The 18,427-nt window shown below is 41.0% G+C and overlaps 1 protein-coding gene across 3 annotated transcripts; it reads left to right on the forward strand.

Moving 5' to 3' along the window:
* Positions 1-1,099: 1,099 nt before the first annotated feature.
* cnot10 (CCR4-NOT transcription complex, subunit 10) lies at positions 1,100-18,297 on the forward strand. Of its 3 annotated transcripts, none has more exons than XM_051407293.1 (19): positions 1,100-1,305; positions 2,509-2,600; positions 3,459-3,620; positions 3,725-3,872; positions 5,144-5,283; positions 6,010-6,093; positions 6,181-6,264; positions 7,678-7,795; positions 8,012-8,161; positions 8,834-9,036; positions 9,736-9,857; positions 10,370-10,549; positions 10,695-10,775; positions 10,865-10,978; positions 11,065-11,195; positions 11,279-11,311; positions 12,974-13,101; positions 13,443-13,518; positions 17,907-18,297. In XM_051407293.1, exons 1-19 carry the CDS (start codon positions 1,290-1,292, stop codon positions 18,068-18,070), a joined length of 2,226 nt encoding a protein of 741 aa, XP_051263253.1. In that variant the 5' UTR covers positions 1,100-1,289; the 3' UTR covers positions 18,071-18,297. The 3 variants fall into 3 exon arrangements, with proteins under 3 accessions (XP_051263253.1, XP_051263255.1, XP_051263254.1); XM_051407295.1 differs by having other exon boundaries at positions 12,977-13,101; XM_051407294.1 differs by having other exon boundaries at positions 5,147-5,283.
* The last annotated feature ends 130 nt before the right edge of the window (positions 18,298-18,427 follow it).

Genomic DNA, 18,427 nt, shown 5'->3' on the forward strand with positions numbered 1-18,427 from the left:
GAATACAATAATGCACAGGTTACAGAAGTAGGTAGTGGCATGTTGTCGAAATAAATAGATAATTTCACCGGACAAAGTATATACATATATACATCAATGATTTAGCAAAGAAGGACTATACAGTGCTGGTATCAAGAAGTGCCAGCAAAATAAAGTGACTATGGTATAAAAGTGACTGTGGTATTGTTGCTGAGTTAAAAAGTCTGACAGCTGCTGGGATGAAGGACCTGCAGTAGCGCTCCTTCCTGCACTGAGGTTGCAGCAGTCTGCTGCTGTAGGAGTTGCTCAGGGACCCCACAGTTTCATGCAGGGGGTGAGAGGTGTTGTCCATGATTGATGTTAGCTTAGCTAACATTTGCCTCTCACCCACCTCATCTGTGGGCTCTAGAGGGCAGTCCAAGACAGAACTAGCCCTCCTGACCAGTTTATTCAGCCTCTTCCTGTCTCTCTCTGTGCTTCCAGCTCCCCATGAGACTACTGGATAAAGGATGGCAGATGCCACCACAGTGTCGAGTCCTGCACACACCAAAGGACCTCAATCTCCTCAGCAGGTGAAGACGACTTTGGCCCTTCTTGTATAAGCCATCTGTGATGTTCGACCAGTCCAGTTTATTGTTGAATAAACAAGACTGGTGACCACCCAGGTGAACAGCCAGGTATTTGTAGGTTCCCATCCTCTCAATGTCCAAACCCTGGAGGTTCACCAGTCTAGTCTGGGGTGCTTTCCTCTGGAAGATGACCACCATCTCCTTTGTCTTGCTGGCATTCATGTGAAGCTAGTTTAACTCACACAAGTTGATAAAGTCAGCGATGACCTCCCGGCATTCCTGATCGTTTCCTTCTGATACCCGTCCATCAATAGCAGTATCATCAGAGAACTTCTGCAGGTGACAGTAGCTTGTGTTGTGCCTTTAGTCCGATGTGTACAGGGTGAAGAGAAAAGCACTGTAAGTGCTCAGTTAAGGCATTATGTATATTACTGGAGATGTGCATGTGTTGAAGTAGTGGCATTTACTTTTTGCAAAATGCTCAAATCAAAGCTTCTATGTCCAAGCCGGCAGGGGGCGGTGGTGCGTTATAACGTCGCAAACTGTTTCAAAGCAGCAAAGAAGAATCTGTTTAGAGAGCGGACCAGACAGATTTTGGCTAGCCATCTTCTGTGTGAAACACTGGATATTAAGTATTCACGAATATTATTTACGTTTCTTGCGCCGGTTGCCGGAATTGAATCAAATCTAATCTAAACTGCGAATATAGGATTTGTAACTGTCGTTGAAAAACTCCCAGAAATGGCAGAAAGTACAGGTGAGTGTGTCAGCTAACGCTAGCTGGCTAGCTAGTTATGGTCATTTTGAGATAACTTTAAATCGTTGAACAGATGGATTTTAGATCCAAGTGTAAATGAATAATTACGTTAAAGTGAACCGGTCATTCAGCGTTCAGTTGGTCATTAGGTTATACTGTGCTCTGTAGCCCAACCACCCTCCCAGTTAACGTTAGCATAGCCATGATGCATGTTGCCTGTAGACACGTTCTGGCTAAACTTGATTCGGAAATGTCGCATTGAAGTGTCTTTCTTCCTGGGGAAATATAAACGACATAAACATGCCTTAAAACTTCTATCGTTAACGTCGTGAGCTCTCTTCGGCTTGCTTATAAGTTAGATATAGATCTTAAGCCTGTGAGAATATGCTAACAGTTAGCTAGTTAGCATTAACAGGGTGAAGCAGTTCTCCGGCTGAGGTGTTAACGTATCTCAACAAATTCAGTTATATTTCGAAATAAAGAGGTGTGGGTTGTAAAGTTAATTTTATATCAGAATCAATGTTTTATATCAGAGGACTGAATGAGGTTCTCAAATAATGCATCAACTGTCAGCTTACGTACACTCAGTGGACACTTTAATAGGTACAGCTCTATGGAGTTGTTAGTGCCAGCACAAAATCTGAATCTGAATTGAATAGTTTTGATTTGAAATTGTATTTCACAAATTTAAATTGAATATTATTGTTTGCCATTGGTGTTCCTAATTCAGTTCGGAATTTATTTTTCAAATTCAGTTTAAACTCAGAGGCACTCATCCTGTGACTAGGAATAGAAGAGCTCTGATGTGTGTCCCTATAAAGTTGGGGGTTTGCCAATTGCATTTGACTTGCGCCACTAGTGGAATATGAGCCTGCCTGAGTATTGTAGCTGACCATATTATGGCCACAGTCTATCTTCCTGTGGTTTCTTCCAGCAGGCTATCTTACCACCCGTTACCACCAAGGTGTAAGTTACATAATACAGTTGTAGCTCCAAATGGCACAGGCTGACGACACTGCTCATCCTCATTGGGCTTTCATCCTCTGTTGGCCAATGTAATGTAATGTTTGAATTTGCAGTACGTTCTAGACCTGTTTAATTTGAAAAGTGTCCTGAGATAACCTTTGTTATTAATTGGCACTATACAAATGAAATTAAATGAAATTGAATTGAACTTTTTTCTCCCTTTTTCATTTTGATCAGAACAAAATGAGGCGAAGCACGACAGTTCATCATCCCCTGGAATGACGGACCAAGAGAAAGAAGTGGCAGCAAGTGCATATGAAGCGTTTTCGGTAAATCATCTCCTTTTTCCCCCAACATACTTAGAATGTCAGTCCAACACTTTTGTCTGTTCTCTGCAGTAACACCTTAAGTGATACTCATAAAAACTGCTAGGCCCAGTGTCTGTGCTTAAGCTCTGCTCAGCTGCTGTTGATGCAACACTTCAAGAAAGACAGCTGATCAGTAAGCCCCTTGAAAATAAGCTCACTGCTTTTCTGAATGATAATAAATTCAGCTTAATTGTTCAATCGACAGCAGAGATGTAGAATTATCTGCAACGTAGTAAAAACATAAACAAAAATTAAAAGGATATATATCAACAACTCATTGTTGCTTTCTTTTCAAAACAAAATATACTATACATTCACGTTACATAGTAGCGTCTTATTTCAGTTGGCACTGACATCTTATTTTCCAGTTAAAGTGATGACAAACGTCGCTGGCAGCAGGTTCTATCAGCAGTCACTAATGAACGTTATTTCTGTGAGTTACTTAATTAACAAAAAGATATACTGTATATAAACATATTTTTTGTCAGTCAACCTCCTTTGTGCACCGTGTGGCCGGATCTCCTGCTCTCCAAAGCAAATGACTAGGATCCGTCGACTTGACATCATTTAACGGCTCCAGTGTGTCTGCACTATAACTAAACGTATTACAGAGCAACCACAACCGCATATGTATTAGGTATTATAAGTGGATCAGATGATTAACCAGTGTTTTATTTTCTTTTGTGGTCACCGTAACATATCCATATTATTCTAGTATTCACTGACCTGATTCACTGATTAGTGAGACATTTTAAGATTAACACAAGGAGAAATTCTATCATGTTGCAAATGATGATATGGGCTCTGTGTTCCTCACAGGCTGGGAAGTATGATCAATCCCTCAAACACCTTGAAGCCCTGCAGGAGCTCAACAAAGAGGACTACAAGATCGCCATGAATAAAGCTGTCGTAGAGTTTTACAAAAGCGGTCAGACTACCACAGGAACTCTGAAGCAGACTCTCATGGCAATGAAGAACCAGGTAACTACTCAAACGCGGTTTGTATTAATTTTGTATTAGTCTTTAGTGAAAGCATGCTGCTTCTTGATGAGGTCTTGAATTTGATCACACTCTGTATCTTCCAGGTTCACACATCAGAGGACGTTGATGGGTTGGATGATGTTGAAAATAGCTTGCTGTACTACAATCAAGCCATCATCCATTATCACATGCGACAGTTTTCTGATGCCATCTCTGTAGGAGAGAGGCTCTACCAGTTCCTGGAACCATTTGGTATGTTGTGGTGCTTTACATAGTACTGATGTGGTTAGTTAGAGAATCAAGTAATTGATCAACAAGCAATCGGCCCATAGCAATCAGCATTTTGAAGACATGACTTTGGGTCCTGACAGCGTGTTTGTTGTTACTTCTGACATCTCACAGAATAAATGATTGATTAGTTAAATATAATATATGGATTAATTGGTGTTTCAGTTCTTTTTATATTACACCCCAGTGTTATCAGAAAATGTTTGGTAATGAATAAATTGATTAACATGGTGACCTTGTGGATCTGAGACTCAGATTGAGTACTTGCAATTTGAACTCATCAACTTGGAGACTTGACATGAGTTGATTTATAACTAGGGGTTGAAGGCAAAAAGCTGCTCTGCCAAACTGGTATTAATACTGGATACCATAGCATGACTAGAGCCCAATATGGTGGCTGATATAGTGAAATTTTGAGCTGTAATGAAAACAGCCCTTTTCTATGAGGATTGTTCGCTGATATGACTCTTCAAATGTACTCCTGCTTTCTTAAAACAAATGGCTTTATTTGAGAATATTTCTGTTAAATATTCTTTATTATTCACTTACTCTGTGCTGCTAGCAACAGTATTGTAAATCACAGCACACTCCAGCACACTGGATAAACTTTGCAGTGACCCAATATAATACCACAAGCATTCTTTTCTGCATTGTATACCGGAGAAAATTCAATTCAATTCAATTTTGTTTGCATAGCGCCAATTCATAACAGAAGTTATCTCAGGACACTTTAATAGACACAATAGAGTAGGTCTAGACAGAACTCGAAAAGAAAAACTGTTTTCATTTGCGTGCATAATATCCAATACCAATACAGTACTGATATGTCTACTTTATTGGCCAACCAATATTATCAGTTCTAAGTATGGGACGATGCACATTATCACGTATCATGATTAAAAAGCAGTCAAAAACATTTTATTGTGTTGAATTTGCATAACCAGGATAATCGTGACTATCATGGCATGGCTTGACATAAAAAAAGCTGTCTAGCTTGCCAGCATACAGTCCTATATTGATTACTTGATTTAATGGCCATGCTGCTCAAATGTGTGAAATAACCAGGTTTATGAGAAATGCGTTCAGGATTTTGAAAAAGTCCAGCACGGACAATATCTCAGTCCGGTTTCTTTACAGGAGTTAGACCACAGTATTACAGTGATGTGTTCATATTTTGTAAAGGTCCGTTTGTCAGTCTTGAGTTTGGCATGGAGTCATTGTGTTATTTGTCCTAGAAGAGAAGTTTGCTCAGGCTGTGTGCTTGCTGCTGGTGGATCTGTACCTGCTCACCTTCCAGCCAGAGAAGGCCCTACACCTGCTGGCTGTGCTGGACAAAATGTCGGTACAAGGAAGCAACAAGAACGGCAAAGGAGAGGTACCCCGGATTGTCATTAAGACACAACACAACTTGTGCTTATTTTTATATGATAACATTTGACTAATCTTTTTGCTGAGATCTATGGTTGTGGTAAATTACTAATGAAGTCCTGTAGAACATAAAGCAAAGGTGATCAATGGATCACACAGTATGTATTAACACACCTTTAATTTAACCCATTTATTTTCGCAACTTGTTAAAGACATTTGCCTCCACTCCAGTATAATGGATGTGAATAGAATTTAGTGTGTGGTAGTGACAGCATTGAAGATTACTTTTTAAAAACTCTCCTCGTTCCCTTGAATAATCCACAGAGCTTACTGTCAGCGGTTTTCATTTGAACTTCTCTCTACCATGAAATTTCTTTGTATGTAAATAATGGTGTCCACACATGATTTTAAGCTGTGTGTTATGGTAGCCAATTTATATAGCATGATCAGTTATAGTCTGAAAAAAGTAAACCGTTGGCCTTCACAGTCAAAAAGATTCAGGATACATCTCGCTAAATGACAAGTGTTTTTCATCAATGCAGATCTGCTTAAACCACAAGCCTGATGATTTTAGTCTAGAGTTACTCTCAAGGAGTCAGTTATTCTGTTGTCTGATACACTAAATGTCTAAAGAGATTACTTTAGTTGTAGTTTTCTATCAAGGAATAAGTCAAATTAAGCAAATTTCAACGCATGCAGTTAACTGTTTATGGATTGCTATGCTTGGTTCCAGAACAACAGTTCAAACAAAGATGGTGCAAACCAGAAAGCAGAGTTCACAGCCATGATTGAGGCAGCCAAATCAAAGATGCATCAGGCAAGAGCTCATAGATTTTAACATCCACTGCTTCTCTGTTTCTGTGTCCATCCCGCTGACTGTGATTGACTGTTGTTTCTTTTACAGTACAAAGTGAGAGCCTACATTCAGATGAAATCCTCCAAGGCCTGTAAAAGGGAGATCAAATCAGTGATGAACACAGCAGGGAACGTGAGTCTCAGTCTCTGTTGATGCTATTTCACCTTGTGAAGGGGAGGAGTGACATATTCAATTAAATTTTATTTATATGGCGCCAATTCATAACAGAAGTTATCTCAGGACACTTTTCAAATAGAGCAGGTCTAGACCGAACTCTTAACGTATAGAATATGAATGTGATGTCATAGTGCTTGGTAATCATCATGTTCCCTCCCTCCAGAGTGGCAAAACATGTCAACACAGTCACTGTCTGCCACCATACATTGACATTAAAAACACTGCTACAGTTTTGGATGAGCTGTTGTGTGATCAAACTGAATTCCGCTTGTCCTGGATCTGGTCGGACCAATCGCAACTGTTAATCTTATACAGGACGGGTGTGATATGATAATGGACAGAGGAGCGTCACGGTCCAGATTTTAAAAATGTCACACATAACACATTTCACTGCCCTAATTGATTGTAGGTCAATCCACTTCCTGACTACAGGGCTTTCCAGGGCAATACACAGGCTCACAAAACTCAGATCAAAGTACAAGAAAAGTCGGCTCCAATATGCTCAAAACCATGTAAATAAGCCACAGAAGTCTGGGGATTCTGTTCTGTAGAGCGATGAAACAAAACTGGAACTTTTCGGGCCTATGACTCAGCAGTATGTCTGGAGGAGGACAAATGAAGCATACACTCAAAAGAATACCCCGCTTACAGTAAAGCATGGCGGTGGCTCTGTGATGCTCTGGGGTTGCTTTGCTTCCTCTGGTACTGGAAACCTGCAGCGTGTAGAGGGCAAGATGGATTCAATCAAGTATCAGGAAATCCTAGGTGGAATGTGAATGCATCTGTGAGAAAGATGTAGCTGGTGTGTCATTGGACCTTCCAACAGGGCAATGATCCCAAGCATACCTCAGAGTCCACCAGGCTTGTTTTCAGAAGAAGTCCTGGAAGATTCTAGGGTGGCCGTCACAGTCGCCTGACCCCCATAGAAAATCTCTGGTGGGATTTGAAGAAGGCGGTTGCAGCACGCAAACCCAAGAATATTAGTGAACTGGAGGCCATCTCCCATGAGGAATGGGCTAAGGTTCCTCAGGAACGCTGCCAGAAGCTAGTGTCTGGCCATATCACGTTTGCAGCAGGTCATAACAGCTAAAGGGTGCTCTACTAAGTATTAAAGACGCTTGTCATGAAGGGGGTTGAATAATTTTGAGACTGCAGTCATTAAAAGTGGCATTTTGTGTTTACTTTGGAGAAATCACTTGTAATATTATTAGTTGTGTTGAGCTATTTAAATTGTTCTTTGATTTGTTTATTGCAAACAGCTGAAAGCAATGCAGATTGAATAATTTTGATTGCAACTGTATATCCGTCAGTGGTGTATACCATCTTCTGGTTCCCTCTCTGACCTATGTTTCCTGTCCCCTCCATCAGTCTGCACCCTCACTCTTCCTCAAGAGTAATTTTGAGTACCTGAGAGGAAACTACCGGAAAGCAGTGAAGCTTTTGAATAGCTCCAACATCGCAGAGCATCCTGGACCCATCAAGACAGGTGACAACTACTGTACCTCAAGTTTTATTGCTTCCTCTGATAAGCCTGGTGTCAAGAAGCAATACAGCTAGTTTTTGTTCAACTTACTAGTTCAGACTCTTCATGTATTATTGGCTAAATGATGCTTCCAAATCTTGTCTTAATTGAAGATGTAATGATGATTTTTATATATGCTAGTTGATGTTTTCTGCATGTCTCCTGACTTGTCTCATTCAGGTGAATGTGTTCGATGTATGTTCTGGAACAATCTGGGCTGCATTCACTTTGCAATGGGGAAACATAACCTAGGCATTTTCTACTTCAAGAAGGCGCTGCAAGAGAACGACCACACCTGCGCACAGCTGGGAGACGGCAGCAATGGGCAATGTGGGTCATGGCAAGCACTGTCTCCTGACTGTTACCTTTGATATTATGTAACTCTTTATTCATAGGCTTTTCATTCAGTATTAGAATCCACTGAAATCACTCAATCCAAACTGCATCAACATATTTTACACTTCTCTCTAGTGGTATTTCTCCATGCTGATATGCTGATGGTTTTATTTGTCCAAGGTTGTAGATATTTCGCTCACAGAAGAATTTAGTTTGTGACATTTAAAGGAACAGTGTGTAGATTTAGAGGTATCTAGAGGCGAGATTGCAGATTGCAACCAACTGAAACTCCTTGACTCAGCCAAGTGTGCAATTCAGGTAATTAAATAGGGGAACATTTTTTTTTTTAATTCATCTTCTAATGCCATAAACACTATAAACCAAATCCCATTCACCTCCATTGTATTGCACGGTGGACAGGAATCTCAGATAACATCAAAACCATCTGCACGGAGAGAGCCCTCTGCAGGACTGGTTTTTGGATTACACAAGGAAAATGCACTTGGTGGTGTGTTTTTATAAGTTATCATCAATCAACCAAGTGCACACCGATTGCTATCTAATTACTTAAGGTGGACGCTCCAGTTTTTAACTAAGCCAATTAGAAAAGTATAACGTGTCCTCAACAGTAACAAGTCCCTTTCTTGTGTTTCTTTTAATAACCAGCTAAGAAGTTCACTGGTATCCCCATGTGCGCTCTACTAGCCAACAAGCGCTATGAGCTGCTGTATAACTGTGGTATTCAGCTGCTGCACATCGGCAGGCCTCTGGCAGCGTTTGAGTGTCTGATGGAGGCGGTGCAGGTTTACCATTCCAACCCTCGACTCTGGCTGCGGCTTGCAGAGTGCTGCATCTCTGCTAACAAAGGGGTATGACTGATCTGGATTTGAGTTTAGCTTTGTTTTAATAGTTGTTTTATATTTGAGTGTTTTGCCTCATTGGATTTTCCTTTGAATATTTTGAAGATTAGTTGTTGACATGTTGTCAGTGTTTGTATTTATTGTTAAAGGAAACAACCTTACACTAACTGACCCTTCCCAAATCCCTTTTTTTTTTTACAAATCCTACTATGGCGAAGACAGGACCTGTCCTACTCTCCCTCTGATTATGCTAACCCTAACCAGTCTCACTGCTCATGTGTAAAAAGACAACCACATTTTGAAGATGTTAAAAGATAGCTAGAAAAGCTAACTAATGATTGGTGTAAAGTACTTAATGTTTTGCTCTGTAGCAAAATGCTAGCTAGCTAACTATTGATGTAAATGAGCTAGCTAGTTAGCTAGTGTTGCTGACATTAGCAAGCTAGAGAGTTTCTTTTTTGTTGTTTATGTTTTATCTTTTAACCATCTTTAATATGTGGTTCTGTGGGGGAAAATTTTCTAATAATAAGTCAGTAATTATTCAACAACCATAGGCAATCTATTTTTCTAGTAAGATTAATATAGGTTGCAGCAACTCCACCCGTTGGTGTGAACATTACATTACATGACTTTTTAATGATGTTAGTTATATAAAGATGAAGAGTGAAGCTCATAGTTATTTCAAGGTCTTTGTTTTTATGTTTTCAGGGTTCGGAGCAGGAGAGCAAAGGTTTACCTTGTAAAAAGGGTATAGTTCAATCTATTGTCGGGCAGGGCTACCATCGCAAGATCGTTCTGGCATCCCAGTCTACCCAGAACACTATCTACAGGTCAGTGGCAACACCATCCTCTGGCCCTGAGTGGCATTCATTTTGAAATGTACCTGTACTGTCCAGGAGAGGGCAGTTGTTGATATGATAACCACTATAAAGGGTTTGCTGCTTAAATTGAATTTCAGTCATACATTAACTATGAAGCTAGAGCTTGGAGTCAATTTGCCTAGCATTGTATAAGACTTGAAGCAGGGGAAAAAGCTAATCTGGCTCCATCAGAGTTCCAAAATACACTGACTGTACCAACACCTTTAAAATGTCTCTGTCACGATATGATGTTCACTGTGATTACACAACTGGAGTAAACTTCAAGAATTTTTAATGTCTACACCATTTTATCAGTGGAAATAATTTACGTCTTGTCCATCCTTTTTATACATAGTTCCCCTCTCAAACTGTGTTATATCTACTATAGCACAGACTGAATGACATCTAACTGGTGGTTAATCCTGTTTATATTGACCTGATGTTCTTTTTGACCAGTCTGAGCCGTGTTTGTGTTTGGACAGTGAGGGCCAGTCAGCAGCTATTCCAGTAGCCAGTATGGAGTTTGCAGCCATCTGCCTGAGGAACGCTCTGCTGCTGTTGCCTGAACATCAGCAGCTGGACACCAAGACAGAGAACGGTTCCAAGACCTCCAGTCAGTCAGGAAGCACGGAAAGCGGCAGTGAGAACAGTGACGCCTGCAGGTCTGACACACAACAAACAAATAAACCTTTCCGCTCAGCCGTTGTTCTGAAGTAGGAATGGAGAATTATGTGCCATAGAGAACCAACGAAGCAGAGTTGCACATGTATTGTGATGAAAGTGTGTTTGGTTTTGTGTCTTTTGCAGTGGGAAAGGTCAGGAGGCTGATAAGTTCTTGTCTGCAGCTCCATCATCTCCTCTCAGAAAACAGGAAGTAGAAAACCTCAGGTAATGAGATAGCTCACCTGACACATCAGTCATGATCCAGGAACATTAGATAACCTGTAACAGTAATTGATCAACTGTTTGATGTGTAGGTGCTCCATCCTGGCCTGTAGTGCCTATGTGGCGTTAGCACTGGGAGACAACCTGATGGCTCTAAACCACGCTGAGAAACTACTCCATCAAACCAAGGTGTCCGGATCACTCAAGTAAGTGCTGCTCGGTTTTTCTATCGTAGCCACAAATAAGTAAGCAGTGTTCTCACTCAGCTCTCCAATTCCTCCTGTGTGTTCAGGTTCCTGGGTCACCTCTACGCTGCTGAAGCCCTCATCTCTTTGGACAGGATCTCTGACGCCATCGCTCACCTCAACCCAGAGAACATCAGTGATGTTTCAATGGGGGTGCTGACCAGTGAGCAAGACCAAGGTCAATGAGTTTTACACATTATGTTACAAAACACAGTGTTCAGCCTGCTTTCGTTAATGCTGGCTTTGTTTTCTTCTCAACAGGGTCTGACAAAGGAGATGAGCCTGTTGAGTCTTGTGAGTCCACGTTTAAACCTTTGTGTGGTTTTTACTTGAAACTATTCAAAATGTCACATAGAATATTTAAAGCTGCAGTAGGTAATTTTTATAAAAATATTTGTTGTCATATTTGCTAAACCTGTCACTATATCCTGACAGTAGAACATGAGACAGATAATCTGCCAGGTTCCTCTGTATCCTCCTACTGCTCCTAAAGGCCAGGACACACCAAACCGACGCCGACTGGAGCGCGTGCGCGAGGCGTAATACGTCCCCATAACAGCGGGCGGCGCTAATCTGTGTTGTCACCCAAAAAAAATGAAAACCGGAAATGACGGATCACTCCAGACCTAGTAAACACAGAGCACGCTGTCGTCAGTCATTGTTTCATCAGAGAGTGTTGATGGTACTCAAGAAGGATCGTTATTGCTGAACGGAAAATACGATGGCTAATAATAACAGGATACTGGCGTTGGCATGTACTACTGTCAGAACACAGTGAAAATTTCAGCAAATATGACAAAGTTGTTTGTGTAAAAATTACCTACTGCAGCTTTAAACAGGGATAATAATCACACAATGCATCCGAGTCAAGAAAGATAGATAGATAGATAGATAGATAGATAGATAGATAACTTTATTAATCCCACAATGGGGAAATTCACTTGGCACAGCAACATTTGAGTGAAATAAATACAGATATAAAAACAGGAACATTTGCATACAGCAGGTCCAAGGTCTTATTGTCTCGGGTGGTGCATGTGACAAACTGGTGGAAGGTTGGGAGTGTGGACGAGAGAGAAACGTGGTTGAAGTCCCCTGGGATGATGATGATGAAGGCCTCCGGGTGTTTCGTTTCGTAGTCCTGCAGTCACAGTGTGGATGAGGTCACACGCTGCTTCTGCTTTCCCAGACGGAGGAATATAGACAGTGATGATGATGATGACCACTGTGATGAATATAGACAGTGATGGCGATAACAACGTAACGTAGTCTGGCGGCGAGAAGCTCGATGTCCGGGCTGCAGAAACGCTCTTTCACACAGACGTGCCCGGGGTTACACCACCTGTTGTTTACGAGCATGGCCAGTCCCCCTCCTTTCTTCTTGCCGGTCGCGATGATGTCCCTGGAAGCCGGGCATGGTGATCTGCTCGTGTAGCCACGTTTGTTTCCAGTGATGACTGCAGGGATGTAGAGTTTAAACCTCCTCTTCTTCATCCTCCATTTAACCCCCGCTCTGCAGCCTCGCCATCTCCTCAGCTCCTCCGGTGTGGAGGATCTCTCTCCAGTCAGGATGCAAGGGTGCCTCAGGGCAATCATCTGGTCGCGGGTGTAAACAATGCGACTCGCCGTCACCATGGAGGCCCGTGCAAACAAAAAATAAAAAGTGCTCAGAAACGCCAAAAAAGTATTTAGGTGATGTGAATAAAGTAGTAAGAAAGTAAGAAAACAGTTAAAAATAGAAAAAAACAGGCTAAAAACACATTGAAAACACACAAACTACAACAACTACGGCCATGACAGGCTGCTGTTGTCGCCGGTGCCATTCCAGAAGAAAGACATTCTGGTGTACAATACATTTTCATAAATTATATCAGAACAGCATATGAAGAAAAAACTGCATGCTAAAGTATCAAGCACATCACTATAACAGTTCCCTGTGTGTGTGCATGTTGGCAGCAGGGAAGCAGACTCCCATGTGTTACCCCAGCAGTGTGACATCAGCTCGGGCCATGATGCTCTTCAACCTGGGCAGCGCCTACTGCTTGAGGAGCGAGTACGACAAGGCCCGCAAGTGCCTGCATCAGGTAACCATGACCATAGTTACGTCCCAATAATGGCAAGTTACACCAAACATAGCAGGAGTTCAAAAAGCACCTCTTGAGCTGCAGGGGTCACAGCACCAATGTAACCTGTTTCCTTTCTTCATTCTTCATGTGTGTCCATAATGTGCCCTTTTTGTTATTGTAGTAGCTTACGTGTAGTTTTAACTTAACCGTGTCATTGTTCATTCAGTTGCATACAGATGGTAAATTAACCTGTACTTGTATAGCGCCTTTCTAGTGTTCTGACCACTTTTACACTGATGGCAAAGTCGAGGCATGAAAATTCATTAAAAATTCAGTTACTATTGGTTTGTCTTCATCAGGCTGCATCTATGGTGAACACCAAGGAGATTCCACCTGAGGCCATCCTACTGGGAGTCTACTTAGAGCTACAGAACGGTCAGATCTCTATCACACAGTCACTGACACACTGTCTACATAAAGCCAATATTAAGCTTTTGAGGAGCTTCTTCTAATGTCAGTTCCCTCATGGTGTGAGGAAAAACAAATACATGTTGTAGGTGCTATGATCAATCACAGCGTGACACATTTGTTGGTACAACAGTGGTTTAACTGAATTCATTTTGGTTAGCAAAGTTTATTATTTATCAAAGATAATAGAAATTTACTTTAATATCAAAGATCCTCTGGGCACCACCCTTAAGTAAGGGAAACGATAGCCAATAATTGATTGATCAGTCGCATAAAAAAACCCCACTAAACTATTAATTTAGAAATCTTATTAGTAATTAATAATTCAAGTGGAAGACTTTGGTGTTCTGCATAGAAGTGGCTGGTATCACCCACTCTTGTACGAAATTAAATAGGCCAGCATTTTTTAAAGAAATGAAACTCAAAACAGAGGAAAATACTCAATCTGAATCCGCTAAAAGGAACTAAGCTAAGGAAAAAGGTGTGTGTGTGTGTGTGTGCGTGCGCACATGGGGAGGTCGCGCGCCAGAAAAGGTGTGTGTCTTGTGTCCTCTGACCAGATGTTTAAGCTATGAAACGTGTTGGGGAGAGACAGAGTATGGAGGAGTGGAAGGGTTAGATTTCCCTCGCCTCATGTGTGCTGAGGTTTAGGCAGAATATGTGTGTGTGATCGTAGATTAATGGTGCCAATAAAAGGGATTTAGTTGCATGCAAAGACGATGTCTATGTGAAGCATAACATTAATCTAAGATCACCTTAGCGCGCGCGGTCTTAAAAACTACAGTTACTACAGTAACCTGCGTTAATCAAATCAACAACACAATAACATAACCTGAATAAAACACATCAGTAACATCAACAGTAATTAAACAGTCCTGCGTAGCTGTAACCCTGTTAAGTTATCTGAAACTGTATATGCCCAGTTTGTTACCAACGGTCCATGAACGGAGGGGAGAAGTGTGGATCAGCTGGCGGTCCTGTGAGCCAGTCTGGGAGAAATTGTGGTTCTGAAGTCCAAACAGTCTATGCTGTGCAGTGCAGTGTGTGATCCTGGGATCAAGAGCGTATAGTCTTGTCCTTAGCTGAAAGAGTTAATTTGTCAGTTCATTCACGTTAAGCAATATCTGGGCAGTTCATTGATAACTCTATCTGTCTTGGCTAAGCAAGGACAGTTAACAAGTAACCAAACAAAACCAGATAAAACATGACAAAAGCATTGCTATGGCTAACATAAATTAAAAGTAGAAACACTGGTTTTTCTACTTTGCGGTTAATTATAAAAGAAAGGTTAGTGGTGTAAATCTGTTAGGGTGAGATACAGAGAGAAAGTGGCACCTAAAATTAAATCAGTGTATTGGATAAGGACATGTGTATGACTGTGTGTCATAATGAATGTGTCCTAAGCTAGTATTTGTATCAATGACCTTATCAAAAATACTACCAGGGACTTGATCCAGGTGTATTTGCAAATAGTGATGTCAAATCCAAATTTGGTTTGTTTTCAGCTAATAGTAGGTTGTCTGACTATTACTGAGTTTAAGAATACTGTACTGAGTTTACTGCGGTTGCTAACAACTCTAAGTTTGCCTATAGACCTGCAGAAAACATAAGGTAGCTCACTGTCAGTACAGGGATGGACTGTTTTTCCTTGCTGCTGTCGCCAAGCTTGCTCATGGTGGTACTGTTGTGTCTCTGTAAATACTTTTATAAGGAGTACAATCTAGACCTGCTTTATTTTGAAAAGTGTCCTGAGATAAGATTCTGTTATGAATTGGCACTTAAAGAAGGTGTTTTCTTCTAAGCCTGGTGCTTTCTTAACCTGGAAGTACACATGCGTTTGAAAATGTTTCACGTCTGGAATGTTTAATTAGGGAGGCTGCAACCATTGCTAAGGTCTCATCAGCAGGAGAAGAGGACTCTTCCGTCAGGGCTTGACAGAGTTCTGTGTAGTAATTTCTGACACTGGGAGGTTTAGCCTGTATAAACTTGTGCACCGCTTTTGAGCTGGTCTTCCACACAAGTTTTACCTTCTCCCTCTTTGTTGCACAGGGCAAGTCAACTAGATTATTATCTAACTCCCTAATATAATCTTCGATATGGCGATCGCAGTTGTCTGGATCAAAAGGTTCCATATCTTTAGCTATAAGCTCAAGCTGTTCAAGGTGGGGACACTGAGGTTGTTACTGGGGAAGCTAGCTTTACTGTAAAAATGTGTCTTTGGTTGACAGGCAGGGGCTGCATATCTGCTGCAGGATAAGCTACATATCTCTTCAATGTCTGATTCGGGGAGATGAGAAGAGGGTTAGAGGAAGCTAATCTCTCTCCAAGGGAGGAGTTTAAATCAGAAAAGCCAGAGTCACATCTGCTGAATGTGGTGGGACCAGATGTCCTAATCTAAGCCCTAACAATTCCTCCTTGAGTTCTAACTCTGTTGAATGCAGGTCTCTTAAATAGCGCATGGCTTTCCTATCAGCTGTCTGAACTTGGTGGAGGAGACTAGCATTGTGTGCTTTAAGGCAATCTACTTCCTTCTCTAAGGCTGCTCGCTCTGAAAAGCAAGACTAGTTTGCCTGTGGAAGTTTAGAAGCAAACATCTCAGCAATGAACATTTGATGCAATCGCAACTGTCATTAAGCAGTGAGTCTATTTCATTCCTACACTCTGAAATTCAACCTGCTGATGGTTCAGGGTAGCTGGGCTTTAGGCTCTGTGCTAGGGAAGAAATAAAGGTAGTGTAATGGTAAATCTGTACTTGTATAGCACCTTTCTAGTCTTCTGACCACTCAAAGCGCTTTTACACTAATTGCCACATTCACTCTTTGACACACATTCACTCAGTGATGACCCATCGAACAGAAACTAACACATTCATACACATTCGATGCACAGAATCGGGAGCAATTCTACAATTACACTTGTATTAAATTATATTCACTTCTATTCTGAACGTTATCAAATATTTATTTTTCATTGATAGTAATAATTTTTAACATACATAAACATGAGCAGCACACATCAAGTGCTCATAGCACCAATGAATTAAAATAATACAGTAACTACTATTTACTAAATAGGTTATGGCTTCTACTGGATAAGAAAGAACTTCACCTCTTTTTGACTTCTTACTATTGTTTAACCGTCTTCAACTATTAACTGTCTGTTTTCAGAAAGAAAAAAACACATAAAACACAATAGCCATCAGACCAGCAGTATTCTGTTTGCTGACAGCAACAGTTAAAGCATTGCTGTCTAGATGCTCTTTTAGAGATTAGACTGTCCCATGAGGAAAACATCGATATACACAGAAAATAGTGTCATAATGGTATAACAGCGGTCATATAGAATCCCTATTGTATGAATGGGACCAGTCTACAACTCTTGCTGTATCCCACAATGCAAAGCATTGCAAATGTTTTTGCAAATTTCATCTCTAAATTCACTTCTGAGAATGTTTTCTGTGTAGATTTTGAATATTGGCAGTTTAAGGAAAATTGATGACGAATTGAAAATACGCTTTTGGAGTGGAGAAGCTCCAAATAGCACCTGTGGCAGTAGCTAACTAGCCAGTCTGTGCTCACAGATCCGTCTTACCCCCCCAAAGACCACTGGAGCCAACACAGCAGACAACTTCAGCAACAATAAAGCTTTACTTACTTACAATGGCAGAGGAAAGAGACACACCTGTCATTGTTCCTTTGCCTACCACTGTTATTCTGTCATTACATTTCTGATCAGAGAACAAAAGAGAAGATGTATTACATCTGTAATGAAGTAATGTCACAAAACGCAGATGAATCTGGTTCCTTCTAATCTTCATGATAATCCACATTTCTAACTTCTTTTAAAGAGCAAAATGGGATGATACTTAGTAGCTGTGGTTTGCTATCAGCCTGAGCTATTATTTATGTCCACTTTCCAAAACAGGTCTAGTCTAGATACTGCAAAATGAATTGATTTAACAGTTTCATGTTGCATGTCACTTTGAAAAGCGGTATGGAGTATGTACTACATAGTGCATACTGCGTTTGTTGTTACTATGTAGTAGGTGGTTCTGAATACAGTCATAGTCCTGTTTACTTGTTCTTTAAATCTTTTTATTTAAAGCCTTATTTTAAATTGTTTTATATACTTTTTTTGACATGCCACTTGATCCAAATTTTCTATGAGTTTGACACTGTAGATCGGTGTTAAGTATAATTTAGTTATCAGTCAATATCATAATGACTCTGCTTTCAGTGTTTACTGAGCCAATAATCCAGTCCCCTCTTTGTCATGAGTTAACTGAATCAGGGTCTGATGTGAGTAAGTGGTTCAAATGGAAGGTAACTCTCTGGATCTATGTGGTGTGTCTTCAGGAAACACCCAGCTGGCCCTGCAGATCATCAAACGGAACCAGCTTCTGCCCACGGCGGTCCAGAGGGTCTCCCCAGACTCCCGCAAGAAACCCGTCCAGCAGCCCTTTCAGTCTGTCCAGCCAATCCAGCTGTCCTCACCCTTCACACAAGTTCAGCGCAAATGAGCATCCACAGCCACCTCTGACCCCAATCCCCCCACACCAGAGGACAAACTCCACACACACTCATACACACACAGCCCTGAGGATATTTATAAAGCTGCTTCCTGTCAGCACCAGGAGCCATATGAAATGCAGGTCTGACTGATGAGGAGAGAGCGGTGAATTTTTATTTCCATTTGACTGAGGGATCTGTGTTGTCTCAACTATGAAAATAAATTTTATTTACTGTATGACTTGTGTGATTCTTGATTACCTACATTGTTTCTGTGCCACAGTGAATGCAGTAGGGACATTCTGACAGTAGTTGTTTCTCTCTCTCTGTGACAATTTTGGAGCCATGAGTAGAGCCCTGCTAAAACA

Source organism: Dicentrarchus labrax, unplaced genomic scaffold, assembly GCF_905237075.1.
Source record: "Dicentrarchus labrax unplaced genomic scaffold, dlabrax2021, whole genome shotgun sequence".
NCBI lineage: Eukaryota > Metazoa > Chordata > Actinopteri > Moronidae > Dicentrarchus > Dicentrarchus labrax.